The sequence below is a fragment of the Mytilus edulis genome, chromosome 8 (assembly GCF_963676685.1).
Source record: "Mytilus edulis chromosome 8, xbMytEdul2.2, whole genome shotgun sequence".
Lineage (NCBI taxonomy): Eukaryota > Metazoa > Mollusca > Bivalvia > Mytilida > Mytilidae > Mytilus > Mytilus edulis.
In genome coordinates this window covers 68115344-68137796 of record NC_092351.1, presented here as the reverse complement: position 1 = coordinate 68137796, position 22453 = coordinate 68115344, and the positions used below count along the sequence as shown (strand labels likewise).

General features: G+C 32.8%; 1 protein-coding gene across 1 annotated transcript in view; it reads right to left on the bottom strand.

Moving 5' to 3' along the window:
- LOC139486841 (sterol regulatory element-binding protein 1-like) overlaps positions 1 to 22453 on the bottom strand; it is a 42104-nt gene that overhangs the window by 9877 nt on the left and 9774 nt on the right. Inside the window, exons 4-10 of the mRNA XM_071271890.1 lie at positions 21784 to 21895; positions 21244 to 21546; positions 15204 to 15388; positions 8803 to 9058; positions 8156 to 8322; positions 4910 to 5072; positions 1413 to 1740 (exon numbers count right to left, since the gene is read on the bottom strand). Of these exons, the coding sequence (XP_071127991.1) occupies positions 1413 to 1740; positions 4910 to 5072; positions 8156 to 8322; positions 8803 to 9058; positions 15204 to 15388; positions 21244 to 21546; positions 21784 to 21895 (1514 nt within the window). The remainder of the gene's footprint in view (positions 1 to 1412; positions 1741 to 4909; positions 5073 to 8155; positions 8323 to 8802; positions 9059 to 15203; positions 15389 to 21243; positions 21547 to 21783; positions 21896 to 22453) is intronic.

Genomic DNA, 22453 nt, shown 5'->3' with positions numbered 1-22453 from the left:
TGATACTGTCTGAATTTGGATTGTGATAAAAATTTTAAATTAAAACAGGCTTCTGACAGAAAATAAATGACCAAAGTCCTTACAAATTTATTGTGCAGTACTGTGCCATTGGAGATATCTTCATGGAACTTAAAAAAATTATGAATTAAAAAATTTAGAAAAAAAATCCCCCCGCCCCTAAACTCAATCTCGGCCTCTCCTTTGAGGTACAATTTCAGAGAGATTCATACACTTACACACAAGTTATTGTCTGGAAACTAGATAAATTCTTGTTATTGGCCCTTTTTGACCTCTTATTCCTGCATGTTTTGGGCAATTACCCCAAAACCTCAATCCCAGCCTTCCCTTTATGATATGGAACCTTATCGCATCGCAGGTAAATTATCAATTAACGCTGTCACGTGGTGACCCCCTACGAGACTGTAGGGGGTTAGTAAATTTCATAGGGGGTTCATGATGCGTTAACCGTAATGTCATCGATTAATGTTGTTGTTTTTCATTGTTTATTATTTAACAAAACGCAGCAGAATAAGTCAAGTGTGCGATAAATTCTTTATACGGTTAACTACTAACCCATTACAAACCATAGAGGGTGAATAAAATCCATAGGGATTTGCCCTCGGGCCTCACCTGCTATAGATTTTACTAACCCTCTATGGATCCATAGGGGGTCAGTAGCAAACCATAAAACTTATATTTTGGTACAATGTCAGAGAGATCCATACACTTACACGCAAGTTATAGTTTGGAAACTACAAAAATGCTTATTTTTGGCCCCTTTTTGGCCCTTAATTTCTTAACTGTTGGCACCATAACCCCAAAAATGAAACCCAACCTTATACTTGTGGTATTAAACATTGCGATACAATATCAGAGCAATCAAAATACTTATACACATGCCATTATCCTGAAACTAGAAAAATGCTTGTTTTGTGCCCCTTATACCTAAACGGTTAGGATCATCTTCCCCAAAATCAATCCCAACCTTCCTTTGGTGGTATTGAATGTTCCTAAAAAAATCAATAGAGATCCATTCTTTCTTAAGTTATTGTTCTATAAACCAAATGTGTCTTAGGAATTGCTCTTGCTTCTTTTCTTTTTATGAGTAACCAAAAGGTTTCAAGATGTCTTGATTCTATAATTTTAATAGAATCAAGACATTTATTTATTATTTATCATAAAATGGGTTAAAATTTAGCTCTAAAATGGGCATTGATAATCACAATTTTTGCTCAAATGGGTTATACTTTGGTCCTGAAACACCCGATTTTTCCCGCTAAAATGTCCTCCCCCAAATTAGCAAACATTTACCCAATATTAATATGGCTGAGTGCATCAACTAGAAACTTGTATGGCCCTGTGGATTATTATCAATTATTGTCCATGAAGATTTTGTAACAATTAAATCTTACTCAGATTGCTGCAATTGTCTAGGGAAGGTATCACATTGAGAGTAGCTCCTTTCAGCATTGTCTTCGTCCCCGGACAGCCAAAATATACCAACTGTTAAAATGGCCGACCACCACTTTGAAATATTGTCTGTTTCTGTACAAGGCCCCCCAGTCAGCTGTGTTGATGATGGCCCAGCAGCTGCTTCTGCCAGTAACTGGGTATATAAAAGAACTTCAGACTCCTGTGTCATGTTGCCAGGCAGTCTTTTCTCCGGCATCAGTAAGCAGTACAGAGCCCTCTCTACCAAAAACTCTCTGAAAGCCTGGGTCACATGTTCTAATGGATTAGCTGAAAAAAGACAGTAGATGCATCCTCAGAACATATTGATAGGGGCTGTTTCAAGATTCATCAAAGTAAGGGACCTCCTAGGAGGCATTTAAATTAATTTATATAAATTGCCAGTGTTGACTTAATTTTGTAAGAACTAAAAATTCTGATTATAAATCTGAAATACTAATTTCTTGATTTTTCAAAATATATAAAATGATCAAATTATGGTGGTACATGTAGATACAAATTTTCATGTTTGATGTTCTGTCAAAGCCCAATTTTTAAAGTACATTCTATGCCTCTTTTTTTTCAATTTACATCCTGGAAATGCCTTCATTTTACTTTGTAGTTGACCTTAAAAGTTAGCCTGGTTTATAGTCCCATGAGAAAAATGAATCAAAGTGATGGAAATCACTCATGGAAAGATTAGAAGAGTAGTTTGAAAAATTTCTAATTAATGTATGGTTGGGGAAAATGAACCCGACCGTGCAAAGGGCTGTATAGCCAGTCAAGGTATTAAAAACTTCCATTTGTTGTTCATTAATAAAGCACTATTTCTGAAAATTGCATTAACAGCAGGTTTTTAGAAGGAAAAGTGCTTTTCCAGTACGAGAATAAAATGAGCTCATTTAATTAAATAATATGGGTCTCTTAATTTGCACAATTTTATTTAAACTGCAGTTTATATCTTATCCAAATAATGTTCAATTGCAAATCAAAAATTCTTCGAGTAAATGCTATTAACTATCATTGTAATACATAAAATTTAGACTAACAGCTAAGAACTTTAAAGTGTCAACAAAAATAATCTAAACATATTGTTTTAGGGCATTTTGTAAGTTGAAACATAGGTTATATGACATTGAAGATCAAAAGTTGTAGAGTGCCTTTTGATCAATTTTTAAAGTATTTCTCAAAACAGGGCATTGAAAATGTACTTTTTCAACGTAAACAAATTAAATAAAACTTAATAGACATAATTGATGGGGAGTAAATTAATAAATAATGGTTTGTTTTAACTCTAAGTTCTAAAACTGTTTCAAGCCAATTCCTGATGATAAAAAAAATAAGTGAACTAATCTAAATTGTTCATTAATTACAGATGATTATTGGAAATTTATTAAGTAAATTAAAGGTCTTACATGAATAGCTTTTATATATATATTCATATTTTATTTTTTTAAAAGATCTTGTTAATCCATTGATTATTTATCTTTCAGACATAATTTACAGAATATCTTTATGTATTGTAGATCAAAAGTAATAGGCAATAAATAAATCTATCATCCTTATATATATCAAACATCTAATATATACATTTGTGTATTCAATTATGAGGTCAAATATTTGTATAATGAAGTTGTATATTGCAGGTTCTAGTTATGTAAGACTGAGGTTGATAAGTAATGTGGTCAATTTGATTGGCACCTTAGGAGGTGGGGCATTGTAATCAAAGGTCCACCTTGTCTCTGATTGTTTGGTGATAATGACCACACACAGTTGTCAATCATTATAGTATTGTATCAATACCAAATTACCTAATCAAAATGTTATAAAAAAAGCCTGCACATCAACACACCTTAGTTACATACACTCTTGGATGAACTGCTGCAAAAATATACCATTTTTTTCAGTTAATATGTGTATTATGTGCACATACATGAGAACCATAGGGAACTATATTTCAGTGTGAACACATTTAGTAACAGTAGCTAACCTGTCGTGTTGTTAGGGAGGCCAGTGCCTTAGTAAAGATTTAGAATAAGTTCTAATCTTTCCAAAATTTTTGCTATTGCACAATACTTGATATGGAATCCTGATTTGGACCAACTTGAAAACTGGGCCCATAATCAAAAATCAAAGTACATATTTAGATAAAGCATATCAAATAAGCCCAAGAATTTAATTTTTGTTAAAATCAAACTTAGTTTAATTTTGGACCCTTTGGACCTTAATGTAGACCAATTTGAAAACTGGACCAAAAATTAAGAATCTACATACACAGTTAGATTTGGCATATCAAAGAACCCATTTATTCAATTTTTGATGAAATCAAACAAAGTTTAATTTTGGACCCCCATTTGGACCAACTTGAAAACTAGGCCAATAATTAAAAATCTAAGTACATTTTTAAATTCAGCATATCAAAGAACCCCAAGGATTCAATTTTTGTTAAAATCAAACTAAGTTTAATTTTGGACCCTTTGGACCTTAATGTAGACCAATTTGAAAACGGGACCAAAAATTAAGAATCTACATACATAGTTAGATTCGGCATATCAAAGAACCCCAATTATTCAATTTTTGATGAAATCACACAAAGTTCAATTTTGGACCCTTTGGGCCCCTTATTCCTAAACTGTTAGGACCAAAACTCCCAAAATCAAACCCAACCTCCCTTTTATGGTCATAAACCTTGTATTTAAATTTCATAGATTTCTATTTACTTATACTAAAGTTATGGTGCAAAAACCAAAAATAATGCTTATTTGGGCCCCTTTTTGGCCCCTAATTCATAAACTGTTGTGACCTCAACTCCAAAAATCAATCCCAACCTTCCTTTTGTGGTCATAAACCTTGTGTTAAAATTTCATTGATTTCTATTTACTTATACTAAAGTTATTGTGCGAAAACCAAGAATAATGCTTATTTGGGCCCTTTTTTGGCCCTTAATTCCTAAACTGTTGGAACCAAAACTCCCAAAATCTATCCCAACCTTCCTTTTGTGGTCATAAACCTTGTGTCAAAATTTCATAGATTTCTATTCACTTAAACTAAAGTTATAGTGCGAAAACCAAGAAAATGCATATTTGGGCCCTTTTTGGCCCCTAATTCCTAAAATGTTGGGACCAAAACTCCCAAAATCAATCCCAACCTTCCTTTTGTGGTCATAAACCTTGTGTTAAAATTTCATTGATTTCTATTAACTTTTACTAAAGTTAGAGTGCGAAAACTAAAAGTATTCGGACGACGACAACGTGATAGCAATATACGACGAAAAATTTTTCAAATTTTGCGGTCGTATAAAAATCGTAATGGTTGGTATCTATGCAACAGTATAAAAACCTTTTCATTTCTCATCCTTTTTATATTTCTCATAAATTTACATATATTAATTCCCTATTCAAGTATAACTTAATATGTTAAAACTTCAAGTAAAAAAATTTCAACATTCTAATTTATTTACCTTGATTGCATAATGCTGTAAAGAGACTGTCCTTCCCTCCAAGCTGCCATTTCTGATCAACAAAGAACCTGTGTCCTTCTGGATGGGAGAGCCATTGTAATGAAGCTGGTACATGATCTGGACTCAAAACACAGAACTTCCTAGCTCGGCCCAGAAAGTACCTCTGAAAAAAAAGGGTTACTATCAAGCCAGATACAGGCAATATTTGTTTAACTCTGACTATTTTAAGAAACAGGCAATGTTTATTATACTCTAAGGCCAGACTTTTTTTTATTATCTGTTTAACGAGATCTGCTGACTCCAATTTCCCGATTTTAGAATAAAAACAAGAATGTGTCCAAAGTACACGGATGCCCCACTCGCACTATCATTTTCCATGTTTAATGGATCGTGAAAATGGGTAAAAAATATAGATAGGCATAAAAATTAGAAAGATCATATCAAGATCATATCATAGGGAACATGTGTACTAAGTTTCAAGTTGATTGGACTTCAACTTCATCAAAAACTACCTTGACCAAAAAGTTTAACCTGAAACTCGCACTTTCATTTTCTATGTTCAGTGGAACATGAAATTGCGGTCAAAAGTTTAATTTGTCTTTAAAATTAGAAAGATCATATCATAAGGAACATATATATGTACTAAGTTTCAAGTTGATTGGACTTCAGCTTCCTTGACCAAAAACTTTAACCTGAAGCGGGACAGACGGACGAACGAACAGACTAACGGACGCACAGACCAGAAAACATAATGCCCCTCTAGGGCCTCTACTATCGTAGGTGGGGCATAATAAAAGAAGTGCTTCTTTCTTTTGTTTTTATTTATCCTGCCGACTGTTACGAAATTATCAGAACAAATATAAAATCTGTGGTTTACCAGTGTTTACAATACCCGCTTTCTTCATCGGTAATATTTAATTTTTACCAAGTCCATGAAACAGCAATTTTAAAGTAAAGAAATTAAAGGCATAAATGATTTATGACTTCAAAAAAGAGGCTAAAGCAATGATTTTTAAGCTGGTGGCATGTTTTTTTCATAAAAACAATTTGTTTAAAACCACTTTCCACGGTACTTGTTACATGAGAGAGTACATCAAATTATTCTAACTTTTTGCTAAATGAGCTATTACTTCATTAGAACTTGGTGAAATTAACCTGAAGTAAATATGTAATCTATGTATTGCATTAAAAATGTCATATTCCTTTCCAAACATTGTTTATTTTTGTTAAGTTTTCTTTGTCCAACATTTAAATTATTGGGCATATTATTGAATAATATTGTAGAACTACAGATAAGAGTCTGTATTTAATGGGAAGTGGACACGCTATGACCGAAATCTAGATTCTTGCGATAATGACTAAGGCCACATGAATGGCAGTGCTGACAGACAAAAATTGATCCCAAAAGGAAAAATTCCACATTCCACATGCATTAACATACTTTTGGTTAAAAATTTTTGATTACTACATTGGTTGCAATGAATTACATTGATTTCCCAGTTAAATAAAAAATGATAATTTTACATTTTCACTCTCTGACGTCATACAACAATAACGTTGTCAAGATGTCGATAACGGCAGATCAGAACGAATTGTAAATGCGTAGAAAAAAGTCATAGTTACTTTCATGTTTTACATTAATTTCTTTAAAAAAAGCCATTTGCCAATGGCAATGTAATAAAAAGAATAACAAATTAAAGAATTCAAATATCGAAAAATATTCAACTCTTGATCGAACAACACTGATAATTAACTCATGCGCTACGTGCATTCGTGAATTAATGTGTTGTTTAGTCACTCGTTGAATATTTTTCTCTATTTGAATTCTTCCATTAGTTATTCTATAAATAATGTTTATGTTTCCTTTTTAATGCATTGTTTCAATTTATAAGTTAAAGTTATATACAGTATATACATGCAAATAGTTATCAAACATACACTTAGAGGTTTTCTGACTGGTAATATACATTTCTAGTATATATGCAGGGAGGTTGATATATTTGCCTGCTGCATATGCATGAATCTAAATTAGAGGACATACAGACTGAAACTAGATGTGTCAAAGCGACACAAATGGCCCTGTCTCGAAAGGTTGAAAAATGTGCAATTTCAATAACACATGTGGACACAAACATCATGGTAGTCTCACATATCAAGAATCAGCTCAAAATCTGGAGGCGTATAAAAAAAGTCTGTATAACTGTGACTTTCAACAATTTTCAAAGTTGTAAACCCAAAATTAGCAGAGCGAAACAAAACTTAAACTTGATCTGTAACTAGTCATGGTTTGCTCACATACTAAAAATCAGCCCAATATCTGAAAGCATTTAGAAAAAAGTTCTGTATAACTGATTTTCAAAAATGTATCATAGTCCAAAGCCCAAAATTACAGCAAAAAATTGCAGAGCGGAAGGAAACTTAAACTTGATCTGTAACTCATCATGGGTAACTTACATACCATAAATCAGTCCTATATTTGAAAGCGTTATGAAAAAAAGTCTGTATAACTGTGATTTTCAACAATTTATCAAAGTCCATAGCCCCCAATTTTGGCATGATTTAGCCAAGCAGAACAAAACTTTAACTTGATCTGTAACTCATAATGGTGAACTCAAATACCAAAAATCAGCCCAATATCTGTAGGCGTTTAGAAAAAAAATCTGTATAACTGTGATTTTCAACAATTTATTAAAGTCCAAAGCCAGTAATTTCGTCAAAAATTAGTGGAGCGGAACAAAACTTAAACTTGATCTGTAACTCATCATGGTAAACTCACATACCAAAAATCAGCCCAATATCTGAAGTCGTTTAGAAAAAAACTCTGTATAATGGTTTGTTGCAGAATAACAGAATATCAGAATTTCGGACAAGGGTATAACTATAATATGGCAACGAAAACTCGGGGCCATAAAAACGTTTTTTATGTTCATATTAATAGAAGGGTTAATATACTGGTCTATTTTCATTTCATTGTTCTTGTATTTTAAGAAATTCTAAAAAAAAATTTACAAAAAAGGTCACTTTTAAAGGTTTTATTTTTATTTTTAGTGTCAACTGGACCAAAGTTGAACAGATAAAAAAAGAGTCTTGCCTTACTATCTTTATTATATAAGGAACATGCAATAATTGTTATACTCCTAGTATCAAGTCAGGAACAGGCAATGTTTGTTATACTCTTACTATAGGTAGTTTTTTTTTAGAGTTCTTTATATTCAAACCAAGTTAATACTGATTATATATACTAACCGAAAGAAAAAGTGTTTTCCATAGTGGGTTAACTTGCAGTCTGAGTGCTGACGTGGCATATATTTCAGATAATTGAATCATGGACATGGAATCACCACTTGCTTCAGCCAAATTAACGGCACAAAGACCAATATGCAAACCTGTCCACTTCCCACCAGCAATATGACCTACAATAAATATAAGAAATTGCAAAAAAAACAGCACTTCAAGACATCATGTAATACTATTGTTTCAGAAAAAGGGAGAAGGTCTGGTACCATTTAAATGTTTAATCCCGCTGCAAATGTTTGCACCTGTCCTAAGTCAGGAATCTGATGTACAGTAGTTGTTGTTTGTTTATGTAATTTATACATGTTTCTCTTTCTTGTTTTTTTATATAGATTAGACCATTGGTTTTCCCATTTGAATGGTTTTACACTAGTAATTTTGGTGCCCTTTATAGCTTTTTGTTTTTGGTGTGAGCCAAGGCTCCGTGTTGAAGGCCGTACATTGACCTATAATGGTCTTACTTTTATAAATTGTTATTTGGAGGGATAGTTGTCTCATTGGCCACCACATCTTCCTATATCCAGATATCTATGTTATAATATTTGTAATTTGACTGAGAAAATGATACATTTTTCAACAACATAACTGATGAAACTGACCTGTCATATGCATCTGGTTAAGCTTGTGGTAGACAACTGCAGCATATTTTGCAGACAACATCACATCATCATTGGAACGTCTTCTAATTGACCCAGATTTCAAACACAGCCATTTTCCAAGGTACAGCTGATGAGAAATTTGACGGAATAAATTCCATGCAAGAGAAGAGAACAAATCTAAATTTGATGTAGGCAAAGGTCTGCCAATACATTGCAATGCCTTTCTGTATTGTTCAGTAGCCCAGGAATATTCTGCCTAAAATTGTATAGAAAAACAAAAGTCAAAATATTTAGAGTCATTGATTGAAGTCAAGCAGCAAATATTCCCACTCTTAATACAGTTCCATATGGCTGGAATATGAAATCTACTTTGTTCTCAACCAAAACGATGAGCTAGATTTTTTAACATGACAACTCATTAGGGAATGACCGTTGGAATATATTTCACATAATTATGAACAAATTATTATAACTTTGAGCCAATCTCCCATAGCTCTTACTCTTAAATGCTGTAGGATTAGATGAGGAGTTTGTTGTTAAATTTTGAAAACATGTTCAAAATGACATTCACCCACATTTTGTTTTCAAATTTTTTGGTGTACAGTGCACTGCCAAAAGAATACAAAATAAGTATTCAAACATTTATGTAACACTATTCTTTAAATTTTAATTGGAATTGGATTACCTCCCTTACACTGCTTTAAAATTGTCTAAATTGTTCTTTAACAGAAAAACCCTTGTCCCCCCTTTTTTTGCCCCTAATTGCTTAATGATTTGATCCATTACCCCCTTATAACCATCCCTTTGTAGTATGGAAATTTGTGGTTTAATTTCAGAGAGTTTATACACTAAAACACAAGTTATTGACTGAAAACTAGTGTTTTATTTTTGTACTTTCAATTCCTAGTTTACTTTCCACAGCAGTCACTGAGACTCAGAGTGAGGGAAGGTATTTCACTTCGTATCTTTTCACCTATTTTCCCACGTTAATTCTAGGAGGAACCCCATTCATAACTCTAAATACATTTCGTTTGGGTCAGTGGTCATGACTCCTTTCAGACACATACCTCGGTTTAAATTGCAATCATTTTCAATATAATACAATGTTTATTGACAGAACGAGTGAATTTTTCTTGAATACCCCTTGAAGTCAAGAAAACTATAAGCATGTGCATAATTACCTAAACAAACCCTGGAGCAAGAACGTATATATTAAATGTTAATTAAACAACCTAGATGGTTCTCTATTTCTTTATAGAAGTACAATATCAAATATCAGTTTCATAACAGTGACATATAAGACAAGAGTGCACACACTTAAATGTCTCGCCTTCTTTACTAATCATTGATATTATGTTGATAGTCCTAAGTATAAAGCTTTATTACAACTGTCACATAAACTTAACATTAACCAAGATAGCTAAACAAAGACCAATGAACCATGAAAATGAGGTCAAGGTCAGATGAACAATGCCAGGCAGACATTTACAGCTAACAAAGCTTCCATATAACAAATATAGTTGACCTATTACTTATAAGTTATAGTTGAAAAATAGACCAAAACACAAAAACTTAACACTGTGCAATGAACCGTGCAATTGAGGTCATGGTCAAATAAACCTGCGGGACTGACATATAGATCATAAAATATTTCCATATACAAAATATAGTTGACCTTTGGCATATGATATTAGATAAAGTTTAATTTTGGACCCCAATTTGGACCAACTTGAAAACTTGGCCAATAATCAAAAATCTAAGTACATTTTTAGATTTAGCATATCAAAGAACCCAAAAGATTCATTTTTTGTTAAAATCAAACTAAGTTTAATTATGGACCCTTTTAACCTTAATGTAGACCAATTTGAAAACGGGACCAAAAATTAAGAATCTACATACACAGTTAGATTCAGCATATCAAAGAACCCCAAAAATTCAATTTTTGATGAAATCAAACAAAGTTTAATTTTGGACCCTTTGGGCCCCTTATTCCTAAACTGTTGGACTCTCAACTCCCAAAATCAAGCCCAACCTTCCTTTTGTGGTCATAAACTTTGTGTCAAAATTTCATAGATTTCTATTTACTTAAACTAAAGTTATAGTGCGAAAACCAAGAAAATGCTTATTTGGGCCCTTTATGGCCCCTAATTCCTTAACTGTTGGGACCAAAACTTCCAAAATCAATCCCAACCTTCCTTTTTTGGTCATAAACCTTGTGTTTAAATTTCATTGATTTCTATTTACTTTAACTAAAGATATAGTGCGAAAACCAAAAGTATTGGAACGACGACGATGCTGACGCCAACGTGATACCAATATACGGCCAAAATTTTTTCAATTTTTGCGGTTGTATAAAAATGGCAAAATTTCTTTAAAAATTACCAATTTGGGAACAGCAACCCAACAACCAGTTGTCCAATTTATCTGAAAATTTCAGGGCAGATAGATATTAACTTGATAAATAAATAACCGCTGTCAGATTTGCTCTAAATGCTTTGGTTTCAAAGTTATAAGCCAAAATCTACATTTTACCCCTATGTTCTATTTTTAGCCATGGCAACCATCTTGGTTGGTTGGCCAGGTCACTGCACACATTTTTTTTTAACTAGATACCTTAATAATGATTGTGGCCAAGTTTGATTAAATTTGGCCCAGTAGTTTCAGAGAAGATTTTTGTAGAAGATTACAAAAATTTACGAAAAATTGGTAAAAAATAAGGCAACAGTAGTATACCGCTGTTCAAAAGACTAGACTATAAAGGGCAATAACTCCTTCAGGGGTCAACTGACCATTTTGGTCATGTTGACTTATTTGTAGATCTTACTTTGCTGAACACTATTGCTAATTACAGTTTATCTCTAGCTATAATAATATTCAAGATAATAACCAAAAACGACAAAATTTCCTTAATATTACTTATTCAGGGGCAGCAACCCAGTAACCGGTTGTCTGATTCATCTGAAAATTTCAGGGCAGATAGATCTTCACTTGATAAACAATGTTACCCCTTGTCAGATTTGCTCTAAATGCTTTGGTTTACACATTTTTTAAACTAGATACCCAATGATGATTGTGGCCAAGTTTGGTTAAATTTGGTCCAGTAGTTGCAGGGGAAGATTTTTGTAAAAGTTAACGACGACGACGGATGCCAAGTGATAAAAACACTAAATATAATTACTGCTTAATTCTGATTTTCTGTGTTGTAAAGAACACGCATATAGGTCAAGGGAAATATCAAACATGGAAGATTATGAAAAGAACATTATAGGAAAGTTGTTTAAGTTCAATCCCTTTGTTTGTTTTTACCTTTTAAAGCAAGACAAACATAAGAATCTGAGATGTTCCTTAATGTTTAGAATAAAACGGTTGACGTGAGGGTATGGCCCTCAGCCAATGCCCTTGTTTGGCCCCTTATTCCTAAATGTTCAGGGATGTTAACCCCAAACTGACACCAAGCCTTCCTTTCATTATATGGAACCTTGTGGTACAATGTCAGAGAGATCCATACAGTTCATCATAAGTTATTGTCCCGAAACTTCAAAAATGCTTGTTTTTGGCCCCTAATTCCTGGACTGTTTGCCTCATAACCCTTAAAATAAATCCCAACCTTCTACTTAATGGTATGAACATTGAGGTACAATTTCAGAGTAATTGAAATACTTATACACAAATTTTGTCCTGAAACTAGATAAATGTATGTTTTGGGCCCCCAAAATCTATCCCAACCTTCCTTTATAAGTTATAAAACATTGTCTTTAAAATTTTATTGATTTCTATTTACTTGTTATACTTAAGTTATTATCCGGAAACCATCCATCTTCGGATGACGCTGATGTGATTGTAAACCAACTACCGATTTGGTATGTATAATTTATACCCTGGTTCATGTTTCTTGTCAGAGGGGTGCGCTATATACATGACTACAAACATTTTCTTAGTCTTTTTTTTCAGGTCATAACTCTGACAAAGAAATTGCCAAGTGAAGTGAAGAGTACGGAATATTTTTGCTAAAACCTTGATTGTTTTAATGATTTACATGTTATATATGTAATATTTATCGTATTGTTCTTGATTTGTCATGTTTATTTCAAATAAAATACATTTTATATGTTTGTTGCTACATTTATCGTGTAAATTTGTCTATCTGTTTTGCAATCTGGAAATTTGCCAGGTCTTAATAAAGACACAATAAATCTTTTGTTGTCAGTTAAATTAGCCTCTGTGTTCCTTTTTGTCATAACTCACTGTTTGTATGTGTTCATCATAGAGAGTTGAAGAAAATTGTATGATAATTGAACAAGAGTGCACACGCTGAATTGTCTCCCCTTCTATACTAATCATTGATATTATGTTGATAGTCCTAGGTATAAAGCTAAGCTTTATTACAACTGTCACATAAACTTAACATTAACCAAGATAACTAAACAAAGACCAATGAACCTTGAAAATGAGGTCAAGGTCAGATGAAACATGCCAGGCAGACATGTACAGCTAACAATGCTTCTATACAACATATATAGTTGACCCATTACTTATAGTTTAAGAAAAATAGACCAAAACACAAAAACTTAACACTGTGCAATGAACTGTGAAAATGAGGTCAGGGTAAAATAAAACCTGCGTGATTGACATAAAGATCATAATATATTTCCATACACCAAATATAGTTGACCTATGGCATATAGTATTAGATAAAAAGCCCAAAACTCAAAAACTTAACTTTGACCACTGAACCATGAAAATGAGGTCACGGTCACATGACATCTGCCCGCTAGATATGTACACCTTACAATCATCCCATACAACAAATATAGTAGACCTATTGCATATAGTATGAGAAAAACAGACCAAAACACAAAAATTTAACTATAACCACTGAACCATGAAAATGAGGTCAAGGTCAGATGACACCTGCCAGTTAGACATGTACACCCGACAGTCCTTCCATACACTGAATATACTAGCCCTATTGCTTATATTATCTGAGATATGGACTTGACCACCAAAACTTAACCTTGTTCACTGATCCATGAAATGAGGTCGAGGTCAAGTGAAAACTGTCTGACAGACATGAGGACCTTGCAAGGTACGCACATGTCAAATATAGTTATCTTATTACTTATAATAAGAGAGAATTCAACATTACAAAAAATTTGAACTTTTTTTTCAAGTGGTCACTGAACCATGAAAGTGAGGTCAAGGACATTGGACATGTGACTGACAGAAACTTCGTAACATGAAGCATCTTTCTACAAAGTATGAAGTATCCAGGTCTTCTACCTTCTAAAATATAAAGCTTTTAAGAAGTGAGCTAACGCCGCTGCCGTAGCCGCAGCCGGATCACTATCCCTATGTCGAGCTTTCTGCAACAAAAGTTGCAGGCTCAACAAAAAACCACACTCGTTTTGAAAAGATAAACGGACATTTTTTCTAATGTATCAGGTGATCGTGAGTCATGTGGGTCAGTCATGTGACTTAATATTGTAAAGTGATGATTTACTCTATGAGAAGTTTATAAATAAGTTTTTACTTCTGTAACTTTTAAACTTTAAAACCGTTCAAGACTTTTAAACTTTTAAACAACTGTTTAAAACTGTTCAAAAAATTAGATTGAAAACATGATAATCCCATAATTGTAACCTGAACGAATTTCATTAGAAACAAGGTCAACCTGTCACTGATTTGTTTTGACATCAATTTGATCCATTGATTGAGGTGTGATAATCCAGATTAACAGCTAGAATCATCAAGCAAAAAATAAAAATAATGAGATTTTAACAATTTATTACAGCACTAATGACATTAATTATAATTATTAGACTGATTCGTAAATAGTGTATTGTTTGAATCAGAACATTAATTTGGATATCTAATCTTGTCCTTGACCAAACTAAAATGAATATTTATCTCAATCTAATAAAATTCTTATTCATTTGTTAGAATATTTGCAGTTTCATATTAATTCCGTAACTTAAGTTTGACAAAATGAACCATGAACACGAGGTCATGGTCAGTTGATTACCAGACAGACATATACACCTTACCATGCTTTCAATCACTCCATACACCAAATATAGTTGATCTATTGCCTATAGTACTAGAAAAACAGACAAAAGAGGACAATGGGAACTGAGATATTGACCTGACCACCAAAACTTAACCTTGATCACTTATCCTTGAAATGAGGTCAGGTGAAAACTGTCTGACAGGCATGAAGATCTTGCAGCGTAAGCAAATATAGTTAACCTATTACTCATAATAAGAGGAATTAAGTCTAATTATTTGAACTTATTTAAGTAGTCACTGAACCAAGAAAATGAGGTCAAGGACAATGGACATATGACAACAGGAAACTTCATAACATAAGACATCTATAAACAAAGTATGAAGAATCCACTTACCCTTGACAGATAGAGGTCACCTTGTGTGATATGTCGTAGATAAATCATGGCAGTTTCACTGTTCTTCTTAACTACTGGTTCACCAAATATGAACAGCCTTGTGATTACTCCTATGCAAATTATACCATTCAACATCCACATAAACAGTGTTGGGAAAATCCAGTCCAATGTAGCAGAATCAGACCCTGGAAAAAATGTTATAATACAGGTATATTTAAAATTTTAGGTCATGCCACTTTATTTTCTTCAATTGAATTCAGCTCAAGCTACTTTTAATGAGTTGTTGATTAAGAAATAAGATACAACACCTACTACAAGAAATGGTGACTGGGTCCTTATACAATGCTATAGCTCTGGTTCTTAATATATGATTATTTCCTCCTTTCTTTAAAATTCTTCCAACATTAATAATAGCAGAATTTTCGAAATATTTCTCTATTCATTCTATTACAAGTAAGTTTGTTTCAATTTTGTCAATTTTATGCTTTTGATTAACAGTAATTCCGATCCTGAATTATCCAATCAGAAGCCATACAGGATTCTTTTGTGAGTACCATCTTAGGTTAAAAACTTGCAGATTTATGTAAACAAATAATTGGGTTCTTGTAGTTTATTGTACAATCCTAGGTGGCAGCTTTCAGTGAAACTAACTTAATCAGAAGTTATCAAAATGGCTATAATTTTATCATAATTAGATGTACAATTTTGACTGTTAAAAACTCTGGAATGACAAACAAGAATTTTAATCAAATTCAAAAGAAAATCTGCATTCACCAATCCTATCAATAGTGTTACATTTGTAGGCCTACTACGTACTACTATAGCATTCTCAGAACACTATCGTGACAATTGGTGAAAAAAATATTTGAACAGTGTACATTGTATACAATGGTTAATCAATTCCAACAATTAGTGCAATTTAATGTAAACATTCTAAGGAAATTCAAGTTATGGTACAACAAACAAAATAAAATGTAGCTTTGGAAGGTTATATCTGAAAATTGAAAGGGAGATCAGGGGCTGCACTGGCTCCCAAAACATTCGAGCCAGAAAAAATCGCCAGCTCATATATTTTGTCGCCAGTTTTGAAAACTTGGAGCAAACTCTATGATCCATTTAATTTTCTTTGCACTCAGCATGCACTTTACATCATTCAACATGCAATAGTAAGTAAGTTATTGCATAGGGTTTATATACATACAATAAAACAACATGTAACAGGCTATTATTTAAAGTTGGAATTATTTTTAATTATGGAATTTGTTAAATTTTCTGTGCTGGAAATTTTTAATAAATTCTATGTTTATTTGGTATAATAATGTTTTGAGCGGTTCATAACACTTTCCATATAATGTATTTTGTATAGATAGTGTTGTGCGCGGCACAGTACATTCTATTGAAAATGTACTATCTTCTTTGTAAAAGAAAGTGTTGTGCGCAGCACAGACCATTGAAGTACAGAATAAGCATGGAATTTACTAGAAATTTCAAGCACAAGAAATTATAAAAATTCCATGATTAATAATAATTCCAAGTTTAAATAATAGCCTGTTATGTGTACTTTATTTTCTTTTTGTCAGCATTAACATGATTAATATGTAGAAGAATATAAATTAGCTTATGGTCAGTATATGCTACAGAATAGAGAAAATGTCTTTAAATTAAAATAGAAAGAATAGAAAACTAGAGGCTCTAAAGAGCCTGTGTCGCTCACCTTGGTCTATGTGCATATTAAACAAAGGACACAAATGGATTCATGACAAAATTGTATTTTGGTGATGGTGATGTGTTTGAAGTTCTTACTTTACTGAACGATTTTGCTTCTTACAATTATATCTATCATGAACTTTGCCCATTAGTAACAGAGAACTATATTTGGTAAAAATTTACATAAAGGAGTATGTTCGATAAGGTCCTAAAATGGCCCCCTTTTTTAGCGTAAATTTCAAATTCGGATTTATTGACCAATATCACGATAAATTATAGCTAATACATTGACCAGATAGGATATAAGCAATTTTGTTGAAAATTTTACGTTTCTGCGTTTCATTATGACGTCACAAGTTGTACTCATATTGATTTTTCACGAAAAAATCAATGAAAATGGGTAAATTTTCAAAGATGATTTGACAGGAAACATAGAGCGCATACGTCGACAACAAAGATCTGTTAAAATAATGTTTGTGAAGACATTTAACATGTCTTATTTGAATATTAAGCTTGTCGACGCCTGCGCTCTATGTTTCCTGGTCCTCTATTTGATTGAAATCCAGCTGATTTTGTCAAATTTCACCAAAATCCCTTATCTTGACCTTTTTTGGATGTAAAAATCAACGTGTTAGAATTAAACTTTGACAAACACAGCTCTGTTTAACTTTCTCACATGTCTCTAAGGCAACTTAAAACAATTATTGTCTTGTAACCATGAACTTTATAATTGGGGCCAAATATGGCACTTACCGAACTTACTCCTTTACCAAATTAATGAAAATTGTTAAAAATTGACTATAAAGGGCAATAACTCCTTAAGGGGTCAATTGACCATTTAGGTCATGTTGACTTATTTGTAGATCTTACTTTGCTGAACATTATTGCTGTTTACAGTTTATCGCTATCTATAATAGTATTCAAGATAACCAAAAACGGCAAAATTTCTTTAAAAATTACCAATTGGAGGGCAGCAACCCAACAACCAGTTGTCCAATTCATCTGAAAAATTCAGGGCAGATAGATATTGACTTGATTAACAATTTAACACTATCAGATTTGCTCTAGATGCTTTGGTTTCATAGTTATAAGCCAAAAACTGCATTTTACCCCTATGTTCTATTTTTAGCCGTGGCGGCCATCTTGGTTGAATGGCCAGGTCATCGGACACATTTTTCAAACTAGATACCCCAAAGATGATTGTGGCCTAGTAGTTTCAGTGGAGATTTTGTAAAAGATTACTTAGATTTATGAAAAATGGTTAAAGATTGACTAAAAAGGGCAATAACTCCTAAAGGGGTCAACTGACCATTTTGGTCATTTGACTTATTTGTAGATCTAACTTTGCTGAACATTATTGCTGTTTACAATTTATCTCTATCTATAATAATATTCAAGATAATAACCAAAAACAGCAAAATTTCCTCAAAATTACCAATTCAGGGGCAGCAACCCAACAACCGATTGACCGATTCATCTGAAAATTTCAGGGCAGATAGTTCTTGACCTGATAAACATTTTTATCCCATGTCAGATTTCCTCAAAATGCTTTGGTTTTTGAGTTATAAGCCAAAAACTGCATTTTACCCCTATGTATTTTTAGCGGTGGCGGCCATCTTGGTTGGTTTACCAGGTCACGCCACACATTTTTTAAACTAGATACCCCAAAGATGATTGTGGCCAAGTTTGGATTAATTTGGCCAAGTAGTTTCAGAGGAGAAGATTTTTGTAAAAGATTACTTTAATTTACGAAAAATGGTTAAAAATTGACTATAAAGGGCAATAACTCCTAAACGGGTCAACTGACCATTTTGGTCATGTTGACTTATTTGTAGATCTTACTTTGCTGAACATTATTGCTGTTTACAGTTTATCTCTATCTATAATAATATTCAAGATAATAACCAAAAACAGCAAAATTTCCTCAAAATTACCAATTCAGGGGCAGCAACCCTACATCCGATTGACCGATTCATCTGAAAATTTTAGGGCAGATAGATCTTGACCTGATAAACATTTTTATCCCTGTCAGATTTCCTCAAAATGCTTTGGTTTTTGAGTTATAAGCCAAAAACTGCATTTTACCCCTTTGTTCTATTTTTAGCCGTGGCGGCCATCTTGGTTGGTTGACCAGGTCATGCCACACATTTTTTAAACTAGATACCCCAAAGATGATTGTGGACAAGTTTGGATTAATTTGGCCAAGTAGTTTCAGAGGAGAAGATTTTTGTAAAAGATTACTTTAATTAACGAAAAATGGTTAAAAATTGACTATAAAGGGCAATAACTCCTAAACGGGTCAACTGACCATTTTGGTCATGTTGACTTATTTGTAGATCTTACTTTGCTGAACATTATTGCTGTTTACAGTTTATCTCTAACTATAATAATATTCAAGATAATAACCAAAAACAGCAAAATTTCTTCAAAATTACCAATTCAGGGGCAGCAACCCAACAACCGATTAACCGATTCATCTGAAAATTTCAGGGCAAATAGATCTTGACCTGATAAACATTTTTACCCCATGTCAGATTTGCTCTAAATGCTTTGGTTTTTGAGTTATAAGCCAAAAACTGCATTTTACCCCTATGTTCTATTTTTAGCCGTGGCGGCCATCTTGGTTGGTTGACCGGGTCACGCCACACATTTTTTAAACTAGATACTCCAATGATGATTGTGGCCAAGTTTGGTTTGATTTGGCCCAGTAGTTTCAGAGGAGAAGATTTTTGTAAAAGTTAACGACGACGGACGCCAAGTGATGAGAAAAGCTCACTTGGCCCTTCGGCTAATAGTAATTGAATGAAGAAAACAAAATAAGAGGTGTTTAAATTTACAGAATAGTGAAAATTTGTATTAAAAATAAAGAATACAGAAAAAGATGACAAAAGGCATCCTACCCATACTGTTATTAATTAAGACCCTCTTACATTCCATTAACTCAAAAGACCTAAACATTTAAATTCTAAAGCTAGAATTATGTAGACATGTCTAAAGTAGGTATCTTAATCATAGGAAAAATTAAATTGAGTTATCTTTCTTTATTTGGGTGTTGTACATCAGTATGTATGGTCGGATTATGTTTCTGTGTATAAGAGTGAGTTGTTCCCCTTATGCCTGTAATTTGTATTTTTGTTTGTGACGTAATCTTTGTCTGATTAAAATGTAGAAATGGAAGCTGATGTGTTTTTATGTGTCTGTATGTAATCACCTCCATCCATTCTACCAGAGCTATTCCACTAGTCTGTAATACAGGTGTGCTCCTTCTTTGGAGGATTAAACACAGTATGTAGAAGAAGAAAATATTATTAACAATGGCGGTCGATTTTGTCATTTTCATATCATAACTGAGGGTAGTATAAAACAAAAAAATTTCTGAATTTGCTATCTTTTACAGGCCATTCATTAGGGGGCGGTACTGGTACTTTTACCCTCCTATGCTATTGACAAGTACAGCCTGAATGTAGGAATTTTTATATAAGATATTCATGGAATAAATTGAAAAGTACCACCTAGAAACGTGGAAAGTACTAGTCAACATGAAAGATAATGAAACCCCAGCTGCTTTTAATAGAAAACAAGTAAAAGGATTGTTTTTTTAAGAAGTTGTCTATGATTTTTGACTTCCTGTCAGTTTCTCTTTCTTCATGCAACTACGGTAAACATTGCAAATTGTGTTGTCGTATGAACATTTCTTCAAATGAAATAGACAAAATGCCGACTGACCAATTTTATTTGAATTAATTAATGACCCATCCATTAAATGGATTACCAGTAACAACAGATTATGACACCGGTTGTAACCGTTGATTAGCTTGGGGTCGTAAACAAAGTCATAAACTTGGCGCCAGGTAAAATTTCATACAATTCTTTTTTAAACTTTTACCAATTAAAATGAAGATCGATATATATTGTCAAGAAATAAAAAATTGACATAGGAAAATGTTGGCGCCAGAAATATCGCCAGCAGCGGTATTTTGTCGCCACATGAAATAAAAAAAATCGCAAATTGCGACATTGGCAATGCACAGCGCAGTCCCATTCTATTAACTTAAGTGAAAATTTTCAATTGAAAATATTTTTTTTTCTTATGACTATCCTACCAGTGTTAAAATGATTTTGAGTTATTGTACAAAGTTGTATGTAACTCTTTTTTAAACAAAGTGTCCATTTTTAAAACATATTTAATAGCAATCTTTTTTTCAGATTTTCATGTGTCATGTCTGTAGTTAATTAGCATGTTAAGTATAAATGTTTGGTCAATTAAATGCTCTACATTTAAAAATCTCTGGATTATACAGTTCAAATTGTGAACAATAATTTGTTGTCTTACCATCTGATGCTAACAGTGTTCTTCCTCCATGATGGTAACCACGGTTACTTCCATCTGATCCTATAGATCCTATCAAAGACCCAAAAGGGTTAAAAGCAAGGATGGAAAACATAAACACACACAAAGCAAATCTAGATTTGTCTGCCATTCCTCCTACAACAGAACCGGAGTCTGATGAATCTGAATCTGAACTAGGGCTTGGAGTCATGTCAAAGTCATAGGATCCTGGAGGACTGGGTACAGGAGAACCTTTCAGTGAATTGGGAGGAGTTATTATTCCAGTCTTGAGCAAGTCTTCAACATCTGAAACAAGTTAAAAAGTCATAGTTATAATTGAGAAAAAAAGATAAATATACAGAATGTACAGTAAATGTCTACCAAAAGAATATATACAAACTAAAAAAATAATAGTAATCTTAGTAAACTTTTACTTGTCAAGAAGGGTAAGCCATTCATTAATGTTTTTGCATCAAAACTTGATAGCTTGCCCGACTTTTTATAATTTAATTAAGACTTGTGTATATTTAAAATCATACTTACTATGCTTTTGTCCCATTTTCAAAGCCATATTTTCTTGTTTCAGTCTGTTGTTAGCATTAATAAGGAACCTGATGTAGTCTATCGCTTTCTTCAATATAGCTGATTTGTTTAACTGTAAAATTAAGCAATTCCTGTAAAGACTTCAATTTACTGCAGGCATTATTCAATACATACATGTATATATATTATATACAATTGAAATATTCTTAAAAAAAATGTGTGCTGATGATAACTCAAAATTTATGTCCATGGAAACATATACAGTATATATTTATGTCCATGGAAACATATACAGTATATATTTATGTCCATGGAAACATATACAGTATATATAATGTATGATTCAAACAAGCATACTTGAAGGTTATCCAATATTCAACACAACAAGCATTCTTAGAGCATTACAAGGCAATTCATAGTCTCCTACCAGTTAACATTTCTTTACACTGGAACAAAATGCTATACTTGATCTCTTATGTTTCATGGGGTAAACTATATATACATTAAATTTCAAGTAAACATTTTTGAGCATGATTCCAAGGACCATAACTCTGCACATAATCATCGAACCAGAACAAAATTTGTACTATATATCTTTAATTTTTCATTATAAAACTACTGATCAAATATCAAATCAACCTCTTCAAGCATGAAGAAAAAAAGTGTGGAA